At 28.9% G+C, this 23,735-nt stretch overlaps 3 protein-coding genes across 5 annotated transcripts; all 3 read left to right on the top strand.

Annotated features, from left to right (window-relative positions):
- The first annotated feature begins 1,197 nt into the window (after window positions 1–1,197).
- Window positions 1,198–8,740, top strand: LOC145183683 (uncharacterized). Its single transcript, XM_090085923.1, has 11 exons — window positions 1,198–1,656; window positions 1,728–1,915; window positions 4,319–4,521; window positions 5,873–6,220; window positions 6,628–6,789; window positions 6,886–7,024; window positions 7,468–7,615; window positions 7,783–7,955; window positions 8,032–8,193; window positions 8,313–8,441; window positions 8,569–8,740. The coding sequence occupies exons 1-11, from the start codon at window positions 1,463–1,465 to the stop codon at window positions 8,619–8,621; spliced, it is 1,899 nt and encodes a 632-aa protein (XP_089942049.1). The 5' UTR covers window positions 1,198–1,462; the 3' UTR covers window positions 8,622–8,740.
- A 1,319-nt stretch (window positions 8,741–10,059) lies between these two features.
- On the top strand, window positions 10,060–12,439 carry LOC145182948 (UPF0669 protein v1g209471-like). Its single transcript, XM_080058236.2, has one exon. It carries the CDS (start codon window positions 10,178–10,180, stop codon window positions 10,757–10,759), a length of 582 nt encoding a protein of 193 aa, XP_079914362.2. The 5' UTR covers window positions 10,060–10,177; the 3' UTR covers window positions 10,760–12,439.
- Window positions 12,440–16,656: 4,217 nt separating this feature from the next.
- Window positions 16,657–19,863, top strand: LOC145183148 (uncharacterized). Of its 3 annotated transcripts, none has more exons than XM_090085941.1 (2): window positions 16,657–16,899; window positions 17,352–19,863. In XM_090085941.1, the coding sequence occupies exon 2, from the start codon at window positions 17,858–17,860 to the stop codon at window positions 19,652–19,654; it is 1,797 nt and encodes a 598-aa protein (XP_089942067.1). In that variant the 5' UTR covers window positions 16,657–16,899; window positions 17,352–17,857; the 3' UTR covers window positions 19,655–19,863. The 3 variants fall into 3 exon arrangements, with proteins under 3 accessions (XP_089942067.1, XP_089942068.1, XP_079914606.2); XM_090085942.1 differs by having other exon boundaries at window positions 16,657–16,883; XM_080058480.2 differs by having other exon boundaries at window positions 16,657–16,848.
- Window positions 19,864–23,735: the final 3,872 nt, after the last annotated feature.

Consider the following 23,735-nt stretch of genomic DNA (forward strand, 5'->3'; position numbering starts at 1 on the left):
TTCTAACTCAAATCGTTCATTCTCATTATTAGATCACATGACCTAATACTCGATATTTTTCTTGAGAGAAATAAATGCTTTAATACATGAAGAGTCTAAACGAAGTATTTAAATTTTGACTAATGAGGCAACCTTCTTAGAAAAATTAGAAACCCAACGTGAATAGTAAGAGAACCAACTCAATGTTCGCTTCAGGGATTTTGCATCAACAGGTATAAGTAGTTCCCGAAATATGAGAAATTGCTCAGCGCCTGGTATGTATGTATGTATGTATGTATGTATGTATGTATGTATGTATGTATGTATGTATGTATGTATGTATGTATGTATGTATGTATGTATGTATGTATGTATGTATGTATGTATGTATGTATGACAACAAATATGTACCATATATATATATATATATATATATATATATATATATATATATATATATATATATATATATATATATATATATATATATATATATATATATATATATATATATATATATATATATATATATATATATATATATATATGGTACATATTTGTTGATAACTGACTTCGTAATCGAGAAGATTTAGAGATTTTTTTGAAAACACATTTTTAGTTGTTGTAAGTTAAATTTTTCGTTTTAGCAGCTAAAAGGAAGCAGCTGTAGTTAAGTTTTTCTTGTGTCACAAATTGTCAAATTAATAAGATAACCAAAAGCAACTTTTAATTTTCTTTAGCAATAAAGTTATCCTATGTCCTAAACTGTGTCCTAAACTGTTACTTCGTTTGTTACACCAAACGGCATACGTTGTAATTTAGGAATGTTTACAAACTTTTTTGTCTTCAGCATTGTAATTACTATAGGTTTACAGTCAAGTGTAAGGTTTTCCAACAAGTTCAGAGGCTCTACACTTACTGTAGCAAGTCCAACCAAAGGAGGCTCTCTCACTCCACTAAAATTTAAGTGTTAAATTTCGGTGCTGAGACTGAAAATCATTATCTGGAATAATATCAGCGCACAAATTGTCCATAACACGGAGTCTTATATTGGAGAAATTATTAAACTTACGCCTTCGTAACATGAATTTCGTAAAAATGTAAAACTGATCATAGTGCAAAAATATCTACTTGATTAAAAAGAAAAGTACAAATTCTTTAATTAATTATGCTGACTTTTGTTTTTTAAAAACATAAAATATTATTAACAAGTTAAGCATCGGTTTTTTTTTTATGAAGTTCGAAAAGTACGTATGCAATACGTAAATATGAGGAGGTAAAATAATACAAGAAAGTTTATGTAAATGTGATCTGCACGAGGTAAAATAGAGTTTTGAAAGAAAAAGTCACAAGTCAGATAAACCCTTTACACGCCCCATGTGCAAGAAGTAAATGACGTCATTACTTTTTTTGTATATGTGTGTTTTGTTTTGAAATTAAAAAAAAAATACTTTCAGATAACTTTTGATCTTTTTAATCAAAAATGTTTTTGAAGTTATTTGTATTTTTGTTTATACTGATTATTTCTTGCGAGACTGTAGATATTCTACGAACACGACCAGCCGTCGTTGCTGTTGGGACTGATTGGAACAGTGAAGTTTTGGCATTTCTTGCTTCAGATGGGTTGCTTTATTGGACTGACGTTAAAAGGAAAGATGTTTTCAGTGAGACAAATTGGTAAACAGAAATACCGTAAATTATTTTACGCATACATTTATCAGGGAATCATTTGTTTGCACCTTTTTTAGGAGATATATTGAGCTTCCTTCTGGTTTAAAGATTTGCTCAAATCCATTAGCGGTAATTACAAATCAGAGCGAGATTTTGTTGTTCATTCATGCCAGTAATGGACAAGTGTACTATGCTCCTTTTGATCAATCATTTTCAAATAAACCGAAATGGATCAGCATCAATAATGATTTGCCTTTTGATGAAGGTAAAGCTTGTATAAAATCTAGTTGTTTATTTATTGCAATTTTGTACACCCAAGTTTTACTGATTAGTAAATAACTACATCATTTTAGTAATAAAGTATTTTATTTCTACATGAAAATGAAAGCAACCTTTTATATTTAAATTTAAAATACCACAATTATAATTCAAAAATTTCTTTTTTCAAAGTTTTAGTTCTTTATTGGTTTAAGCCTTCAAATTTATATATTTATACAAATATATCTGATGAAAAGTAAGTTTTAATTGTTAAAACCATTTTAGATAAATTCTTACTAAAGTTTTGCTTATCTAAATTTCAATAATAGTCTTGTGAATCATATTCACCTACAAATCTATAATTTGCTCAGTCTAAAATATATTACATTGGTTTTAGGTAATGAAAAAACCAAAGTCAATTTATCCAAGCTGGAAATTCTTTTAACTTGTAATTTGTGAATTTTAAATTTTATATTTACATTTTATATTTATATTTCAATACGAGTAATCCTATTGAAATATAAAAAAATCTCAGCTCCTCAGATCTTATAAGTAAAATCAAGGGTAAATTCAATTTATTCATGTAACAATTAAAGAATTACTGCTATCCTCTGAAAAATATTCTTTCTGGGATTTTTAAGAACATGTACAAAATATTTTCTTTTAAGAACATGTACAAAATATTTTCTTTTAAGAACATGTACAAAAAATTGTTAATTCTTTCTTCTAGCATTAAATATTTTTTAAGGCTTTTGCATTAATTTTTATAGAATAATGTTATTCAATATATAAAAGTTAAATTTATGTATTATTATGTTAAAAAATTTTAACATAATGATACTTAAATTTAAGCTTTTGGGTAGAGAAACTTAACTTCAGGGCCAACTTTCTTTTTGTTCATTTCAGTTATAATGCACATCCACTAATTAAAGACTACTGCCACATAACCTCTTAAAATGATCTTGTTGAAATACATCTTGTTGTTTTTTAAGTTTGTGGATTATTGTCTGTATTACGCTTCTATACCCCAATCTTGTTATTGGGTAGTTAGTGTCTGTATTATGCCTCTTTACCCCAATCTTGTTATCCCAAATATCTATAAACTGATAAAACCAAGTGAAGTTGTTACATAATTGTACCTTTCTTGTTGTTCTTCAAGTTGCAATTGTGAGTTTAATCCTTTTATCTAAACGAAGTAAACACCTTTTTATTTTCTCAGTACAAAATTTAAACATGGATTCTAATCTAAGTATTTGATTTTGGTATGGTCATTTCAAACTTTCTTGCACTGTCAACTATTTTGCAAATAAAATTCTGCTATTGATTGTTCAAATGAACTCTTTATAAACTATATAATTGCTAACATTTAAAAAAATAGTTTTTATATAAAAATAAAGCAGTATGTGTTTTTCATTTATTAAGATATTTATCACACCTAATTATAAAGGACTTCTTAAAGTGTAGCATGATTTTTTTTTTCTTCTAAAGAGTCTATAAACCTTGTTTCCTTCATATTTCTTTAATCTAAGTGCATTTTAGAATTCTGCATCAAAAAAATTCTAAATGCATATTTTTATACTTTTGCGATTGTTATTTCTCATTTTATTAAGAGATTGAGTTGAAAAAAGTCTTGTGAGCACCAGGTCATTTTTGGAATGGTAAAAGAAGTTTAAAGAAAGTCTGATAACATATGGTTTAAAATTTCCAAAATTTTGTGTGCTTTTATGTGGATTTACACCAATATTAGCAGATTTTTTTTTTTTTTTTTTCAGTTTTTGCAATTGTTTTGCTTTGTGCAATATCAATATTTTGAATCTATTATTTCTTTGAAGTTAATAAATTTGATTTTATGTTTCTACTTGATACGTTATTGATTGAAAATTTATTTAAGTTAAAATAATACCTCTACATTGATAATTTTACTTAAATGGTATTTTCCATATTTAAAACATGTACCAGTTTATTTGAATAGGTTCCTAAAATTTCATCATTCCATTTGACAGTCTCTTTAAAAGATGTGAATATATCAAAGCCATTGTCACTTTCCTTAACATTTTCATCAGTTTCAATTGATCACATTTTAATTCAATAAACTTTTGCTTAAGATTATGTCAATTTATAGTACCATTGCACTGTTGCATAATAATATATTATATATATATATATATATATATATATATATATATATATATATATATATATATATATATATATATATATATATATATATATACATATATATATATATATATAATATATATATATATATATATATATATATATATATATATATATATATATATATATATATATATATATATATATATATATATATATATTGCATAATAATATATTTTTACTACTAGTTTTATTAAACATTAATGTTAGAGAATAATACAAATTATTTTAGGAACTGTATGTGCTGCTGGGGATACAATCTCAGTTTTTCCTTTTAACAATGGATTGCAAATATTTGCACGGTCAATTGGCAATGCATCACATCTCTATACCTCAATGATTTTTAATGGAAAATTATCTCCTTGGCAAAGGATTGGGGATCGCTCTCCTATACTGCTAACAGATGCTGCTGTTGCATGGAATTCTTTCACAAATGTTTGTAATAGAACTTATACTAATCTTTTTAATAAAACCTATATGTTACTTTACCTATATGTTACTATATATATATATATATATATATATATATATATATATATATATATATATATATATATATATATATATATATATATATATATATATATATATATATATATATATATATATATATATATATATATATATTATTTAAGCTTAGCATTTTTATGTATTACATATTCAGAAAGACAATAATAAGATGTTTATAAGAATTTAAATGTCTAGTATAGGAATAGGTTTAGTGCTATTGAGTATGGCATATGTTTTGCAACTTCTTTTTTTTTTTTTCTGCAATATCACTTGATTGCAATAATAATGAGCTCATTGATTATTTATGCAACAGAATTGACAACCTTACCACACGCTCCTATACAGCTTAAACAAAAAGTAGCTACCTGAAAAACTGTAAAAAAAAAAAAAATAAATAGAAAGAATGTTTATTTTGCTGAAAATTATTAATATGTTTTTCTGGATGAAGTTCAAATACACCACTGGAGCAAAAGTTAAAGCTCACTTTACCCCTTTGACCGCTGGCATCTTCAATAGGAGACAGCAGTTTAGTCAGATATTTTCATTAATAAAACCGGATTAAAGGGTTAAGAATGTAGTTTGCTGTATAGTTAGTCTTTTACATTAAAAGTGTGCAAATAAAAATTTATTTTATTGTCTATTGCTTTTAGTCATCGTGGCTAAAACTGTTCCTTTCAATAATACAAATAAATATAATTATTAAACAGTTATCACATATTAGAAAGTATCTGTTCTCTAAGTACTAACAAAATCACCTTTTTAAATTTTAGTTCTAATCTAAAGGTCTAAAAAAAAAAAAAAATTGGGGAAGGGGGTGGTTTAAATAGTATATGAAGGAAATACAATTTTTACAAAACAAAAACAAAAAAAAGCTTTTATTGACTAACTCCTCAAAATTTATTATCATATATCTGCTTCAAAATCTAAAAAACTAAAAACAATTTTTTGACAAAAATATGCTTCATTAATCAGATTCTAATGGGTATTTACTGAACAAATTGGCATGGCTGCTGTTAAAATATCTTTTCAAATTACAATTTTTATACCAAAAGGCCAAGCTGGCATGATAAGCATGCTGACTTTGTGTATGACCAAGAGTAAATATGTCTCTCTTTACATTGATTATTGTACAGGTGATGATTGTTTAAGCTTCCTGCAGTATGCATAAATTTATATCTAAGAATTTTTAGATTTCTTGCTTTTGCAGATGCAATTAGAAAGATATTTAAAATTAAAGAATGGAGATATTATAAAGTTGCATATGCATTTTGTTTAGATGTTTGAGGCCTTTATTGTTGCAACTGATGGTTACATTTATCGAAGCTGGCAGTTGTCAATGTATAAGTGGTCATCCTGGGATCAGACAGGATTTTTTGCACCTTCCACACATTTTGCTCCAGTTGTACATGGTATGGCAACAAATATGTTTAATGGTAGGTTGAATTTGTTTGTGCATGGAAATGATGACACGTTATATCATATCTGGCAGACAACTTGTGACAAAGTTCCTAATCCTTGGGGATGGTGTACTTGGAGTACATGGAAGCAAATAGGAAGTAAAATGCCCCAATCGCCTAATCTTAATACATTAAGTATTGCAAACAATTTGCATTTAGGTATTGAGGTGAATGTTAAACCAATATTTTTTTAACTATGTTGAAAGTTTTTAATTATGTTGAAAGTTTTTAATTATGTTCAAAGTTTTTAATTATGTTGAAAGTTTTTAATTATGTTCAAAGTTTTTAATTATGTTGAAAGTTTTTAATTATGTTGAAAGTTTTTAATTATGTTCAAAGTTTTTAATTATGTTGAAAGTTTTTAATTATGTTCAAAGTTTTTAATTATGTTCAAAGTTTTTAATTATGTTCAAAGTTTTTAATTATGTTGAAAGTTTTTAATTATGTTCAAAGTTTTTAATTATGTTCAAAGTTTTTAATTATGTTCAAAGTTTTTAATTATGTTCAAAGTTTTTAATTATGTTGAAAGTGATCTTAAAAAGAAATTTGTTGTTGCTGTTTTAATTTTAAATAGATATTTTTATCTGGAGTTGATGGTAAGCTTTACAAACTTTGGCAGAAAGAAAGAGATGGTGTATGGAATGGTTGGCAGTTGATTGATGCTCAAGTTGAATATAAATTGGCCTCTCTTCCTCAGATTATTAATGATGGATCTGGATGGTGGTGTGCTTATGCTGTGAGTCATTTGTATTTTAAATTAGTTGTAACTGTTTAATTTATAATATTTGTATCATATGTTTAATTTTTTTTTTTTTTTTTTTTTGGCTCTTAGGTTGATTCTAATAGAAATTTTGTTAAAATTCAGCAAAATCGTTCATTATCACTTTCAGCTGACTCAGTTATATCAGGAACAAGCTTTTATTTATCCTGGGATATGCCTGATGATGAAGTTACTAGCAATGATTGGATTGGTAAGATTTAGTTAAAATTTTGTAAATATAAATTGGATCAAAATTGTCTCTGAGATTAGTTTAGCTAATATATTAAGGGATTATTTTGGCAGAATACAAGTCATTTCTAAAAATACTTTTCCATCAAACATGTCTAATGCTATATACTATTTTGATAATATGTTAATATTTTAACCAGAAAATGGAAAGCTAATAAAATTTCGCAAGAAAGATAGTTTTTGCTCTGTATTTTACAATTTATAGATTTTATTTTGAAAATAATCGTAAAGTTGTCCATTTTAGAAAGATTGAATTGAGGTTCTTTGTGTCATTTGTGATTTGCAATGTCAAAAAGATGTAGAGTTAGATTAATAATTAGAATCATAGAAACTTTTTTTTTTAAGGTTTTAAAAAAAAAAAGTCTCTATTGTTCTATTATCTCTATTACCTTTTTATTGTTTTAGGCGTTTTTTTGACAAATACGAGCAATCAACTTTACTTGGATTATGTATATGTTGGAGGTGGTCAAAATCCTTCCTCAAAAGCAATAGCTCATGGAGAAATAAATATTACAACATATCTTCCTGATGGTGTTTATGACATCAGATACTTGTGTGTAGATTGTGCTGTTTTTCATCCTTGTTTTTATTGTCTTTAAAAAAACTACTGATATATTGTTTAATGCAAGTTAGGTTGTTGTTGTTTTTTTTTTGTTTTTTTTTCATATAAACAGCATTTAATAGCTAGTTTTAAAATTTCGCGAATTTTCAACATTACAGAATCGATAAACGGTTCGTAGCTGCTCTGGGGATTTCAATATCGGTCAAACAAGATTCTGTAGATATAGAGTGGGTTAAAATATTCCGTGGTATTTTCACTGGCCTAAACCTAAAAAATGTGAACGTCAGCGTTTGTGTAAAAGATGCACAAGAAATAGAGTCAAATTTTCTTGGTATGTTTTGTCTTACCACAGGTATTATTGGTGAAGAAGATTAATCGGTGCAAGATTTAATATTTTTTATTCCTAGCTGCGTTTGAGCTTTTTGAAGAAAAATCCATATTTGGTGGCCTACAGAAATTGGGTGAGGCAGTTGGTGTTGTTGTAAAAGGGATGAGTGATTGTGGTGTTGAGCAAAACATCATAAGTCGAGTTTCGATTTTTGTGCAAGATTTAATTTCATGTGTTAACAGTAAATAATTTTTTTTTTTTTTTTTAAATATATAAATTTCTTTTAAATTCAATGTATGTCTGTTTTTAATTCCATCTTAGCACTCCATATGAGTTGCACTAGTATAAGTATATTTTTAGAGGGTTCATGTGCTCATTTTGTCATTGATATCGGAACGGAAATACTGGTGCTGTATGAAAATTCATACGAGATTTACGGAGATATCAAAGCATCGATTAATGCGTTCAAAGTAAAAGCTTATGAGCAAGGTAAGTAGATGTCAAGTTAAGTTGATGTCAAGTTAAATCTTTGAAATTACGCTTTTAGTTGTTCTTTTAAAGCTTATTATTATTATTTTTTTTTTCAAAAATTCTGCTATGTTTTACCTTTATTTAGGGGGTGTTAATGTTGGTCGTATTATAAAAGCGTGCATTGATTTGCCTCGATAATCAAAATATATTTTCTCCGAGTATTTTTCAGATTTAACATTTTAAATTTTTGTTGTTGTTGTTTTGTCTATGTGTAAAATTAATTTAGAAAATTTAAATATATATTACATCAGTTTTTATTACTTGTTTATATTATAACAAAATCACTTTACAGTTTTGCGTAAATTTTTCTTACTATTGTTAATTTCTTCTTATTTTTCTATTATTTTATCGTTGTTTTTGTTCTGAAGACAATAATTATGGAAACCGCGCCTGTCTTGAATACTAGAGTACGTTTAAACAGTCTTGTTAAGTTTGACTTTTACGTGCTAAAACTTACTGAAGTCTTTTTCTTCGATTGGTTTAAAAAAAAAGGTTTCCAGAACAGCTACTTTACCATAAAGCTATTGATTTTTATGTGACGTCGTACAGCCCGTTTAGAAATATCTTTTTTTATGACCAACATAGAAATTAAATGTAACTTCTTGGGCTGTTTGGGTTTGGAGCAAAGTACGATGGAATTTTGAATAAATGAATGACTCAGATTAATTAGGGCCATTCAATAAAAATTCTTTACTTTGACTACAGGTTATTGTAATCTTCATCAAAACCTTCTTTTGTAGCTTCTTACTTTTTGCAAGACGCAGCAAAAGTAAGAAGCTACCAAAAGAACACAAAGAAAAGGTCAAAAAAAATGGCGTGCTTTGCGCGTTTCTTTATGATTCTTTATGTTTCTTGGAATTTTAGTTTACATTACCAAACTACCCCTAAGATTACTTATCAATAGGCTTTTTATCACTTTTTTTTTTTTTTTATTTGCAATTGAGAAATGGTTAAATATTCTTTTGGGATATAAGATAAATATAGTAGATTTAGAAACTTTTTTTCGTGAGATACATTATTTCATTTATGATTTGTATATTAAAATAGAGTTGATTTTCGTTAATAGACAATATACTTACATTTATGCTTCAATCAAGAATGTCGTGAAAAAAAACGTTCATGAAGTTATTTTTCTAAATAAGTTTTAAAACAAGGGTAAGGTGGCAGTTTGTACATAGTGAGTTTGTATAGGTAATTTATATGGTAAAGTTCACGATGTGTAGCTTTTCTATTTATGAATAATGATTTCAAGCTTCCGCTACAAAGCATTCTCTTTGTGTTTTTTTATTTATTTTTTTCCTTGCGAGTGTATACAGAGTAAAATTTCCAATCACTTTAATTGGTTACAAAGTTCCAATCACTTTAGTTGGTTACAAATAGTAAGTTAAAACGGGTAAATTAGAAAATTTTGCTTTATTTAGTTTATTTAGCAATCAATTGTAAAGTTTTACACTTCTTAGAATCTGGCAAGAAAAGTTTCAGAGACCTGTAAATTTCAGGTCTTGAAGTCTTAGAACCGTGTTTAATAGATCGACGCCGAGCCTTCAAGAAAAAAAACAAGTTGTTCGGTAAAATAGTAAGGCATATTTTTCCGATCTTAGGTGTGCAAAATCTCTGCTCTGAGATTGTCTGCATGACATTGGCATGAGTATTTACCTACCTAATACATACCTACCCACTAGGTAATTGGGTGTATGATGCATTTTAAAGAAAACTTTCAACGTAATATAGTTACCAAAATTCGATTTGTATTAGTTTTGGTAGTTGTACACATCTTACCTTCTTACACCGAAAGAATATTATCCTCGATATCATCAGAGGTTGGAGCTGGGAATTATACAGTTTATAAACTTGAAGAGCCAGGAGATGTTACTATAATTTTACAGTCTATTCTTGGAGACGCTGATTTATATGTTTCTGAATCTGAGAGCAAGGCAAATTTTCTAAACTTTGATTTATCATCAACAACATGTGGAGTTGACATGGTAGGTATTCCACATTATTTTTCTAGACCAACGTTTATAGCAGTATATGGACATATTCACTCTCCTTTATCTAAATATAAATTGACAGCTGTAATGAACTACAGTTCTTGGGGTGATTTTCATGTAGAGTCAACTTCGTCTGATTTTTCTGAGATACAACATGAAACATCAGAGTTTAATTCAAATGAAGATTTTAATGACAAAAAGATAGACAATAGTTGGAGTTTTTCTAGTATTTTGTGGGGTATTCTGGAAACTTTTTTTAAAATTCTTTTAGAAGTGATGTTGTAAGAACATGTTTCTATAAATTTGATTAAACTTATAAAAGTTAGAATAAGCTAGATTTTCCTATGTTTTTGTGCTAAGTTTTATAGTTTTATTTATTTTGATTAAAGCTCTCTAAAAATGTCTCATTTTTGTATGTGCAAGTTTTGTGTGTTATCATTATTGGCTGTTTCATATTTAAATGTCAAACAGATCCAGAGACATTAAATTATTTATTTCAGTCATACAAACAGTATTATCTTTACTATTAATCTTAAATTGACAATTAGTTGATTGAAATTATGTAAATTCTTAAAACTATATTATCAATCTCACAGGTAGCTAGCATAGCTATCTAGGTTAGCAAAGATATGTAGTAAGTATACATATCGTAAGTTTTGCCTTATTCTCTCGATTATATTCAGAGTTCATCTTGTTATTAAATGTTTTACTAAATTCTATTTGATATAAAGTAAACAAGATCAAAGTCATTTTGTTTTCTCTACATCAATTTTTACAGTAATATTGAGTCTTGTCTGTTTCTTAAAAGAAGGTCACTTTGTTCAGTAAAGGAACTAGTATTTTTAATTTCTAATGTTAACATGGCTGGTATTTTTTTAAATTTTGCATGGCTATAAAAGTTTGATACTACAGAAAAAGTTGTAAAAACCCAATTGTTACTCTGATAATAAATCAGCTAAAGTTAAATTTAGTAATGTTACAGTTGGTATGCAAGTGATGTTCAAACAAAAAGTTTAATCCAACTCCCAGTGGAATGAACATTTTGTTCGAACATCACTTAAGTACTCTTTGTAACATTACCTATGAGTATATCATACTGTAAGTGTTTTTATGAAGTAAGATCTAGATTGGATAATCCGACTATCAACTTTTGTAAAAGATTTTTTTTATTTTTTTATTTTTGCATGATTTTTGACTGTATATGCACAGTTTTTTACTCGCCCTCTGTGGTATAAGATGTTTATGGTAGCAATGTTTTAGTGATTCAGTATGTTAATATTATGTATACTACTTATTTATATATCTCAGCAAAGGCTGTACCATGATTTTTCCCTAACTTATAAAGACCCTACTATTTGATTTAAGTGATCAGTTTTTATTCCAAAGTACAACCCTTGGTTTTATCTTGGATCACTAAAGTAAAATTTTAAGTTTGCTAATTAGGACAATTGGTCCTAATTTTAATTGATTGATTAACATTAAATGCCTTTCTAAAGTTGTTTGCTGACACCATAGGCCTCGGCTACTTTTCATCTCTAGCAGAAACCTTCATACCATTGACATCTTGTTACTTTTTACACCTAGAGTACATCTTCCCATATGAAAATTTTTACAATAATTCTTAATAAATTCTTTTTAGCTTTACTTAAGCGCTAAAATTAAAACTGGTCTAAAATACTTTGCATAAATTATAAAAACGTCATGAGAATTTAGAATTTCCAACAGTTTAATAAAAATCATTTAGGCTCCGAAAGTATTTTTGACCCGTTATGCTTTTTAGTTTCAATTAAATGAGTTTTTGATTTTAGTTATTACGATGAGCTGTTTCATGTGACTGTTTGGATTCAATCAAAATATGTTTGTTCATCAAAATATGTTTGTTCACATATATCTCTAACTCATTCCTTTTTAATGTGCTTAGACTCCTAACTGGACAGTATTGAGCAAGGAATTAACTGACAAAAACGTGAAAGTAGAAAAATAAGTTTAAAAATTTAAGCATACAATAAATCTGTTTTTGTAAATAGAATTGACAGGTTACCATAGATAGAGTATTCTGGCATTGCGTTAGGTTTTTAATAAAATCTGAATCATTTTGGTAGAAAAAGGCACTAATCCTTTGTTCTTCGGGTCTGGGAACCTAAACAGACCTGGAAGATAGAAGAAGAATATTATTACCTCTGTTTTTGCCTCCGATTTGCCTTAGAGAATGGGTTCTTGCATTATATACCCTTAACTCTTTTGAAATATTTTTTGGTTGGGGAGGATGGGTAGGAGTGAATGATTGATCCCATAGCTAAGTAATTAAGGTTATCCAATTTTTTATTAGATATCAGTACTGGTGTCTGTGTTAGCGGTGTATTTTACTCTTTTCTGTTCAAAAGTAAAATTTCCGTACTTTTTGAGAGTGCTTTAAAGAACATGCTGGCTATTTCAAGACATCGAAGCTAAAAAACAATATGTTAACTAGGAAAAACTGTTATGCATAAACCGCGTACTTATTGTCTATCTAATATTTAATCCAGTTGGGGAGGATTGAGCCGTTCCTTTTCGGGTAGGACTTAATCGCGGCTTTTAAATTTAAAAAAATTTTGTCTTCTGCGTAAAAACTTTACTAAGTTTGAGGAAACTCGTATGTAACTTTAAAGTAAAGTTTATTTTTGCTCAGTGTTTTAATGTCTCGAGTGCATAGGAGAACAACATTAAAAGTAAAAAACTTCCAGTAAAGATATGAAAGAAGTTTTAATTTTAATTCAAAAAGGAAAAAGTATTAAAAAAACAGTAAAGACTTCAAACGTCCCATATGCAACGTTTCGTCGTATTGGAAAGAAAGCGTTGGTTGATGATAATGTAAGACTGACTCAGAAATATTTATTTATATATATCTATATATTATTTAACTATTTTTTTATATATAATTATACTACTTTTGATTATCTTAATATATACAAATTAATTTTTGCCATTTCAGTTGTTTGCTTTGTTGTTACATTAGAAGCACAGAATATGAACAAATTATTTTTCTTGTAGTTTATACCTTTTGTTTATTACATTAAATGAGTTTGAGATGACGTTAAAACTTGTTAAATTATCACTTAATAATGTTATGCTTAAAGATAAAGCGTTTGCTACTTACCTAATTTTCAATTAATTAGTTTAGACAATACCTAATTTTAATTTTCTGGTAAAAAAAGCTAATGGTTCACTCCTATAATTTGCATGGTTCACTCCCCTCATGTAGGTATACGTGTATTATTGTTTAAGTCTGTAAAAATTCGGAGATATTTTGATATTTCTTTTATTACTATTAGAAACCCAATAAACTAAGCTGCCCAGTCTCCTTATCCTTTAGTTTTTTTCACTTTTTGTTTCATTGGTATAACTGTTTAAAAAAAGAAGTGGTTCACTCCTACCCATTCTCCCCTATTATTTCAGCTGTTCCATCTACTGGGTTTAATCAATTAGATTTAAAATGTAAATAAAAATTGCATTCAAATGATAATCGCTTGTTTAAGTTTTTCTTCACTAGTTCAATCATCTTCATTCCGACCAGAACTTTTTCTCGCTTATCTATTGCCCAATCTAATCTTAATTTACACAAAGCATTAAATGATTTAACTGCAATTTAGTCTTTTGAACTTGTAGTAGAATTAAGTGCTGTTCCACTTCCTTTAAGCTGTTTCTGTGTTTTGGTAAGCTTTTTTTGGTATAGTTGTAGGCGATCAATTCTATTGACGTACACAAAAACGGGAGTATTAATTTTCAATTTGAGTAATCTATCAAAACTAGCTATGGACACTGCAGTCGTTAACAAAAGTTAGCCGAGCGATTCGTAGATTTAGAAAATCATTTCGTTTTAGTTTTTCCTTGCGAAATGTGGAACTTGGCAAAAAAAGTCTTGGATGTAAATTTGAACCCGGTGTAATAACAAATATTGGATTTACAGACGGATTCTCTTAATAATATGTTCAAGCATTTTTTTGTGCATAATTTTCATAATTATCAAGCATAATTTTCATTAAAGAAAATTAAAAAAATAATTTTTAAAACTAAATTCATAACTCCAGGTAAAGAGAGTTGAAAATTTAAAACAATTTTAGACTGAGAAATGCATTTTGCAAAGAATATAAAATAAAATGATTTTTTCCTTTTCAAATCATTAACTTCATTACTCATTAACATTTATTGTTGATTAAATGTTAGTATTATATTTTAAAGTTGATGAAGTTTGTTGGGCCTGCTTCTAACATTATAAATATTTTTGTTTTAAGTTGTTTGTAAACAGCTTCTAAAAACCTACCCGCCTACCAAATCAACCAAAAATTTTTAAGGAAAAACAGTAAAATGAGAAATAATATTTACACCAATATTTTAAAAATCCTTGAGTCAAAAAGCAAGAGAGAGAGAATATTGTTTTTTAAAATCCCTTGACATTTATAAAACCACTTTATTTCGCCGTTAATACAAAATAGCTCTTGAATGAATTAATCCAAAAAATGACACTTTAAAAGAGTGGAGTTGAAAGTAATGGCAAAAGTCACAAGAAAGATCAATATTTGTAGATGGCAGTGTCATTTCAAGATCTTTAACGTGACTCTTTTGACTAGTTAAAGTAGGAGTAGCGTTATGACATTCCGAATTCCAAAAAAACTACTGAAGAACAAGTTTGATTTCGGTTTTAAGGTTTTAAAAACGATTGGTCTTTTTTTTCTAATAGGTTTCTATCAATCAAGACAGTAGACCGTTATTTTATTAGTTGCTACCTAAGAGTTCTATATCGTACTTATCAAAGCATTTTGAAATCAAAATCAAATCTTTTTTTTGCACTTTATCATCAGTTTGTGGTGATGTTTCTGTTAAAAAAAATTAACGGTCGATTTTTTTTTGCTGCACTAAAAAAAAATGAGATAAAACTTTTAAATAAGTTTTATAGAATATATCGATTGAATATATCAATTTAAAATATCGATAAAATAAATCGATTTAAAATATCGATAACAGAATTTACTGATGCAAGCGTAAGATTTTATCGGCAAATGTTGGTGCGGCAGTAGCTAAATGAATCTTTAAAAAATGCTTTCAGGTTGTGGTGTTGTGGGTTTTGATTAATCAAACCTTTCTATACCTAAGTTATACTATTAATTGTGTTTATGCATAACGCTGATGTTCGTGAAAAAATTTCATTCAAAATAAGTTTCACAAAAGCTATTTCACTGAGAAAATGGATTAACAACGATACACCATAAATGATCTTAACGTTTTAAATTCTTTACGTAAAAACCATGGCTTAATACATATCATATATATTAATACATATATGTTATGGATATATATGATAAGTATGAAATATTGCATACAAAACTATCAAAAAAATTTTTTTTTTCAAATTTTAAAAAAAGCTTCCTACAGAAAATCATTTTTTATTGATATCTAAAACTTACACCATTCTACTTTTATGCAATTAACGAATGTAAACCCGTGCAAAAGTAATTAGCACAAGTTTTCACTAGAAGTGTTTCTCCTTCAAATACAATTGGTTTTCACCTATCATCTACGCATGCGTGCACTTCATTATCTTAATTTCCTTATTATTAACTTCGTTTTAACCAAAAACTTTTTCTTTAATTTAATGATTGACATAAACATTTGCTTAATTCTGTTTACTAAAATGTTTTTCTTTCTTTTGCGAAATGACGTATACTTCAAAACGAGGCAGACGTAGTTTAAATATACATTCGAAAAAGTAAAAACATTGTAGTTAAACAGGTTCCGCCCACGACGGATTGCAGGCGAAACATGTTAATATGCCCTGTTCTGTTTCAGAGGTGTTATCGTTGATCTGTATTCTTTTGGATGAATTTTATTTTGTAAGGTTCTCCTTTAAATTGATAATAACAAAAAAAGGTTTTCCACTACAGCCATCACTAAATTGACTTGTTTCTGGTATCTTTTCGGCTTCCCCAAAATAAATACGCCTCTGATTGCATATATTATTCTGTAAGAACCGAAACCCCCTAATCGTAACCTACAAAGGCATATTAGTTCTTAAAAATTATTATCTAAACCTATTTTTATTTTACTGTTTGCCTAAAGCAAACAATTATAGTAATCTCGTCCATATTTATTTGCACAACTGTGCTCATTAAAAATTTCGTTCACGTTCTACATTATTATTCATATCAGTTTTCTTTAAATGCCATTAATTCTTACTTTAAGAGCATTTAATCATTGATAACAACTTTTGAACCAATTTTACCTACATGCGCTCAAGTCAATATAAAACACAAAAGTAAAGCAGCGATATATTTAGTAAACAACATCGACTGTTTAAGCGCTTTAATGCTATGGATTAAGTCGAGAAGAACTGGCGTTGGGTACGTCAATGTGTAAAACAGTTTTATTGAGAAAGGTCAACTTTTTAAAAGGTTTTTTTTTTTTTTTTTTCTTCAACAATAAGTTGATATTAGAGAGACTCGTTGAACATTGAATTGTTTCTTCAATTTAACATGAATTTCCAGTCGTAACAAAATCTTATAATTAAGATCGACGCAATTTTTATGTCATTAATGCAGAATATATGAGTTTGATCATTCTTGCATTTTGTACAAATCACATGAAAATAGCTTTGAATTTCTCATCCGACGATTTCTTTAACTCCCTAGATAATGCTTTCAGGTTTTTAAAGCATCCAATGAAAATATATTAAAGCGGATGGCAAACATTTCTGCGATAATCCTCTGAATCTTTAAACTTTTTGACAAGCATTTTATGTTTGCATTTCCGATCATATCATTTTTGTATAAACTGCGATTAAGCAGATCTTTTAAGCAGGTTCAACTTTACAATCTGTATTTTATGGTATTTTTTTTTGTCTCAGATATTGTCTTGAGCAATTGTCAAGTAAAGAAGAAGAATCAATAAATTGAACATTTAGTGGTGCGTCGTATGGAATGTGAAAACCTACGGATGAGACTAAGCTTGTAGTTTTCTTTATTTTCATGCATCATGTTATTTTATTAGTTATGGTAAGATTACGAGAAGGAGCTGCAAAGCCAAGTAGTTGAACATAAAACTCTTATTTTTTTTTATCGATTTCTTTTTTTAAGCTGTTTTAACTGGTAAGAAAATTGAAGCAACATTTTTTAAAGCTGGAATGCTAACAAGTGTCAAAAAGCCACCTGAAACTTTTACATTATTTTTTTTTCAATACACATTACTTGACAGTACTTACATGAGCCAGCAATATTTTGCTTACTGACAGCAGTACGCATGCGTTAACTGAGAAAGCAAACAATTGACACTGTTTGCCAAGCTCAACAAAAAAAGAAAGTGTCAAACACATGAATGTTTTCAACATTTGATGGTAAACTTTATTATTAGAAAATGTTATTTAATTATAATCAGACTCTGGAACATACTTTACTTTCGGCTGGCTTCCTATCCGGAGTATACAGCTTTGGTTTTGTAATGGGCGTATTCGGCAATATGCTAGTATTGCTCGCCACTTTAAGATACAAAAACCTTCAAATTTCTACAAACCTATTTGTTTGCAACCTATGTATTAGCGACATTTTGATATTGATCTCTGGGATACCTGTGTTTGTACTCTACGAAGGAAACAGCTTTATTGGGAAAATTAGATGCATGTTTTTGAAACCGATACTGAGAGTTCTTATGATGGCAAACGTTTTGACCTTGGTTACCATTGCTTTTGAAAGATATTTTGTCATATTGCGCAAAAAAATAGCATCAAAAATTACTTTTAAAATATCAATTTTGATTTGTATATTCGTTAATTTACTCGCGGTCTTGTTAGGACTACCGAACCTATTTTTATCGCGTGGGAACAAAATTAATTTTTGCGTTCAAGAATTAACAGAAAATTCAACGATAGTCTACGTATTAGTTGTTTTCCTTCTTCAATACATCTCTCCTTTAGTAATAATGTCATTCTTGTATATACAAATATGGTACACGGTGAGGTCAAAAAATAGGAAATCCATAAAGTTTTTTAACCGAAATCGAAAAACATCTGCAAAAAGCAACGCAATGCTTTTGGAAGAAAACAGCTTTATCGGCACACAAAAAAGATCCAATTACGTTGATTCAAATGATTTTAAGAAATCACACCCAAGAATTACAGCTAAAAGAAGAAGCATTTCGCTGTCCAACTTTAATGAAAGAAGACCAATCGAAAGTGCAAAGCATTTTTCGCTGAAAGACGTTCGGTCATCACTTTTTAATTTAGAAGAATCTAGTGATAATAATAACAGCTCCAAAACCATGAAGACTTTAAAAAAAACATCGAGTATAAACCGAAGAAAAAGTAGTTCAACGCTTTATCGGGCATCTAGTGTGATGGTGCAAGAGGGGCGAAGCAAAAGCATGGAGAACAATTGGTTTGAAACCAAAGAAATCAGTCGGTCTGCAAGCAGCAGAAGTTTATCTAGAAGCGATTCAGAATTTAAAAGAAAATACAGCGGAAGACGAATAAGTGCCTGGTATGATAACAGTTTTCGTATGCCGATATCAAGAATGAGACATAGCTTGACCTCGCTTATTGCCGGAGCTGACTTGAATGAAATCTCAGAAACCTTTGCAGTTGTCAGGTTTAAGCAAACTTTAAAAACCTTAAAAGTTTTTGGTATACTTTTAGCTGTCTTTTTTGTCTGCATGCTTCCACATCACATCAGCGAGATTTTAATTGCCTTCCACATTCATGTAAACCCACTTGTGCATTATATTTGCAAAGGTCTTGTTTACTGCAATGCCTCGATAAACCCGTGGTTATACGGGGGTTTGAACGATTATTTCCAATTTGCATTCAAAAGTTTATTGACAAAAAAAAAGAAATGCAAGAAAATAGAAAAAAAGGAAAGCTTTTTAAGCAATTCACGTTCACCACTGCAGATTGAAAAGGAGGAACCTGCAACAAAGGTTCAACGTATACTGAGTCATATCTTCTCAAAATGTCTACCTAACGAATGCACTAACAATAATGTTGCTATCACTTCACCTGCTTTTACTGATTATACTTCACCAGCTTCTTTGGATAACACTCAGAAAGTTGTAAGTAAGAAAATTAGCTGCAGTCAAGTTGAGATTAACGCAATTCCAATTTGCGCGCCAATCATCATTGTGACGTGTTACGATGACGACATAAATTCACCTTTTGTTTAGTAGTATTTATTTTCAGGAACATTTAAAGATCAAAGTGAAATAAAAGATAAGCTCTATATTATTTGTAAAGTATGTATTGTAATATTTATCTTTTTTTGGTTTAGGGCACGTTTTTTTTTAGTTGTACTTTTGAATAGCGCGCAGTACTTAACACAGCTTTCCACTTGTATACGTAACGTTTAACGTAGCAAAATCAATTCAATTACACCGATTTTAATACCCTTTTTCATAGAGATTTTCACTGTGTGCTGTTGTTTAACAAACGTGTGCAACAATACCATGTATAGAAATAAATCATTGATATATAGATGGTGTAGTGCACAAATGTGCTAAGTACAAAAGCGATGTTTTTGAGAAATTCAAATTTGAAGTTTAACATAAAGTCAACGGACTTGCTGTACTTATAACAAACGCTAAATCCGTTTACACATTCAAACAAAGTTGGTTTTTAAGTAGAAAAAAAACTTTGAAAGAATTTTTTGAAGTTATAGTGGACACGCTGATACTCACTACTAAATCCAATACCATTCCCTGGAATTTTTCTTTCATGCGGTGTAGGGGCTGTTATATGTAATACAGGGGTAACCTCGATACCAAGGTTTCTATTGACTTGAAAATATTTCTTCCTCAAATTAGAATCCGTTCGTCAGATCAACCTCAAAATTTTTTTCACAGTGAAAACACAAAAAAAAAAAAAAAGGTTTTCGGCTTAAACGTTTTCACTGACGTCATCAAAAAAATCCTTTAAGTAAGTCATAAAGCGGACGAATGTCATTTGGCATAAACGTGCACAGTTTCAGCAAATCTTTTTTTTCGCTTTTATCAATACCAAAGGATTTGTTAAATGGTTGAAAAACAATAGTCTTTCAATTCATGTTTCTTCGCTTTATCTGAATTAAAAAATAAAATTAAGTTGACACTTGTTGTACTTCTGTCATATTGATAAAAGGCCCTAATGAATAACAAAATTATCCTAATGGATAAAGTATCTTGTAGTTTTTAAACGCAATTGTCTTGTACTTTCGACAAGTATAGTTGGTTTTCTGCTTAAAGGCTTATTTTAGAAAAAAGAAACTTTAAAAAAAAATTTTTAAGGATCTAACAAGGAGTTAAAAAATGTTTTATTTTTGCAATGATGTTGTAAATTATGTTGTAAATATGTCCTAATAATAATACAATATACAATTTTGTTTCTAGTAGTATTTAATCTAGAATATATCAGGATTTCATAAAATTATTTAAGCCTCCGAATTAATACAAGCATAGGTTTGGGTAAATCTGGGAACTTCAAAATGGCTGAAGCTCCCCCTTTTCCTCGCTTATATTTTTGTTTTTTTTCTTTGTCTGAGTTAAAAAAATTGTTCTATACACGTGGGTGTTTCTAACTTCTCGATGGACTTCAAGAAATTACATAAAAAATTGAAATGAAATTTTGCAAGGTGTAATAAAGTACGCGTATAATAAAGTACGCGTATTAAAAAGTACGCGTGTTAAAAAGTAGGAGTATAACACAAGCCAACAAAAAAAACTTTCTCTAATGCATCATATATTTAATAAAACATTTTATATATTTTTTAACGCTGATTTATAATCTAAGCTTGTTTTTTGTCGATATGCTCCTTTTTTTTTTTCTGCAATATTTTATTTATAAGTTTTTTTATAATCAGCTTTTTCATGAGCATTTTCATTCAAAAATTACATAAAAAAGGTAACCCTATTATTGTTTTTTTTTAGATCAAATATATAATATGATTGTTTCCTCAAATAGACATAAGTACAAACACAAATTTGCATAATAGCAATATTTTTGGTTCTTTCCCAATTGGTCATTCTGTTTATTTGCAAGAGACTTACCATGACATTAACATGGCGCTTAACTTGATTAAATATCCGGCGCTAAACTTGATTAAATATGTTGTATAAGATTTTTACTCCGACATATTTTTACTCCCCAGTAAAAGTCTCATAATAAGTCTTTACTGTCATTATGAGACTTTAACTCCCCATTAAAATTAAAATAAGGTAAAATTTTTTAAAACTGATTGTTACTTACAACTTCAAAGTGGATTCCAGTTAATTTGTCTAGAAATATAGATTACTCGTTTAACTTATTCAGCCTTAAACTGCATGGGTAAGTCCTTCTATATTAGCTGCATACTTGGATGTGTACCTCCATATATAAATCCAATTGTCTCCGCGTCAGTTGCCCGTATCGCATCATCAAGTATTCTAATTTCACAAAAATAAATCTCCACTGCCATTTTTTGCCAATTGTTTCCTTGTGTATTTCGTTGCACTTATGACTGATAACTTTATCTCTTATTGATTTGTGTTCATAATCATCACGAGCGATGATGAAAGAAGCTACTCTATAAAAAGCAGTTTTTATCTCCTTTAGTGCTATGGAATCGTCTAGACAAAGAGTTATACTGAAACGTTCTACGGAGAGATTCCAAACTTTTCTGCAAATGGTTTTCACGTAATAAAATATGCACATTTTACAACTTGAAATATTTACACTGATTCTATGTTTGGTAATGTCATCTGCGTTGCTTGATTCATCATCTTTAATGTAATCAGCATTTGAAAATTTATCATTAATTTCTTGTTGAATGTTATCATGATTTACGGCTTTCTCTTTGTATAAGTAAAAAAAACGTGCCATTTAAAATCTCATGTAGCACCAAAACACAATTGGATTGTTTGCGTAGATCTAAAAATGACTTTCTCCATGGTCAGCAGAAAGTTTTTATCAAATATCCATGTTATCACTGTGCATGTGGGACAATCGATGCATAAAATGTCTCATTCGCGACATTTTCGCAGTGAGCATGTTAAAAATTAAGAATGAACCGATGGCAGAAAAAGATTTTCCACCTCTGCATCTTAAACTTGGCTTTATGACCAATTTGTTAAAAAACTAAAGACTGAAAGTGTTTGTTTTCTGCCCATAGTTACAACAGTTGCCAGGTTTGTAATAAAGAAAAAAAGCAGGAGTTTTTGACGGGTCACGAAATACTTATAAATAATAGAACAATGGATAGAAAGGAGAAAAAAGATTGGCTGTCGTTGTGGCTGTTGTAAAAAACTTTCATCGAAATGAAAAAAAGCAGAAAACTTTACAGATTTAGTTGTCCGAAGGTTGAAAGTCTTTTGTGATCTTGGATGCAAAATGACTATAAAGTTTTATTTTATAAACAGTTATCTTGACAAATTTTCTAAAAAAACTTACAGATCTGAGTGGAAGTCAAGGAGAGCGGTTTATCTAGGTGGAAGACTGGTAACGAGAACGTCGGGGCAAACACATGGCAGATGTTGGAGCAATCGAGATGACTCAGGAAATGTTTCGAGCGAAATAGCTGCAGGTTAATAGGTACAGGTTTTTTTACAGGTTCAGGTTTTTTTCCCGATTGAGTATTTATGAATAAACGATATTGTCAGCAATCCTTTCCAAAACTAAAGTTTACAGTTTTTTTTTTAAAAAAAAATATACAAAAATTTGGAGACTGATAGGATTATGTTTATGCTCCAGTGTTCATTTTAAACATAGAAGTAATTTTTTTTTATTTATTTGTTATCTATTTTCCTTAAAATTTCGTAAAAAAAAACAAAGCCTTTTAAAACATATTCTAGCATTTCCAAATATCAAAAATAATGCAATAAATATTTTTGTTGGCCTGTGTAATTATATACAGTATTAGACAAAACATTTGCAACCAACATCGAACAATGCTAAAAAGTGTTCCTAATTTTACATGTCTTAAAAACGAAACGAACTATTCTACCACAGCAAACAGTTCAGGAGTCTGGAGTTATAGCATGCCATGACATGAGCAATCAGCTGAAAGGTGACAGCACATAAGCAGAATTTCTTTGACAAGTGCCATTTTGCAGCGGACAAAACAAGTGCAACTTTTTTGGTTTGTTTCATTTTCTTAAGTCTGGTCCGTGTCAACGTCACGGAAGTTTTTTAATAATTAAAGGAAGTATCCAGGAGTTTCCAGAAGCATGCAGAAGCTTCCAGAAGTTTCAAGAAGAAGCATCTGGAAGCATCCAGAAATAATTTTATGACTTCAAGTGC

Source organism: Hydra viridissima, unplaced genomic scaffold (genome assembly GCF_058129835.1).
Source record: "Hydra viridissima isolate aposymbiotic clone 2 unplaced genomic scaffold, HvirCarnegie_v1 scaffold_4, whole genome shotgun sequence".
Classification (NCBI taxonomy): Eukaryota; Metazoa; Cnidaria; class Hydrozoa; order Anthoathecata; family Hydridae; genus Hydra; species Hydra viridissima.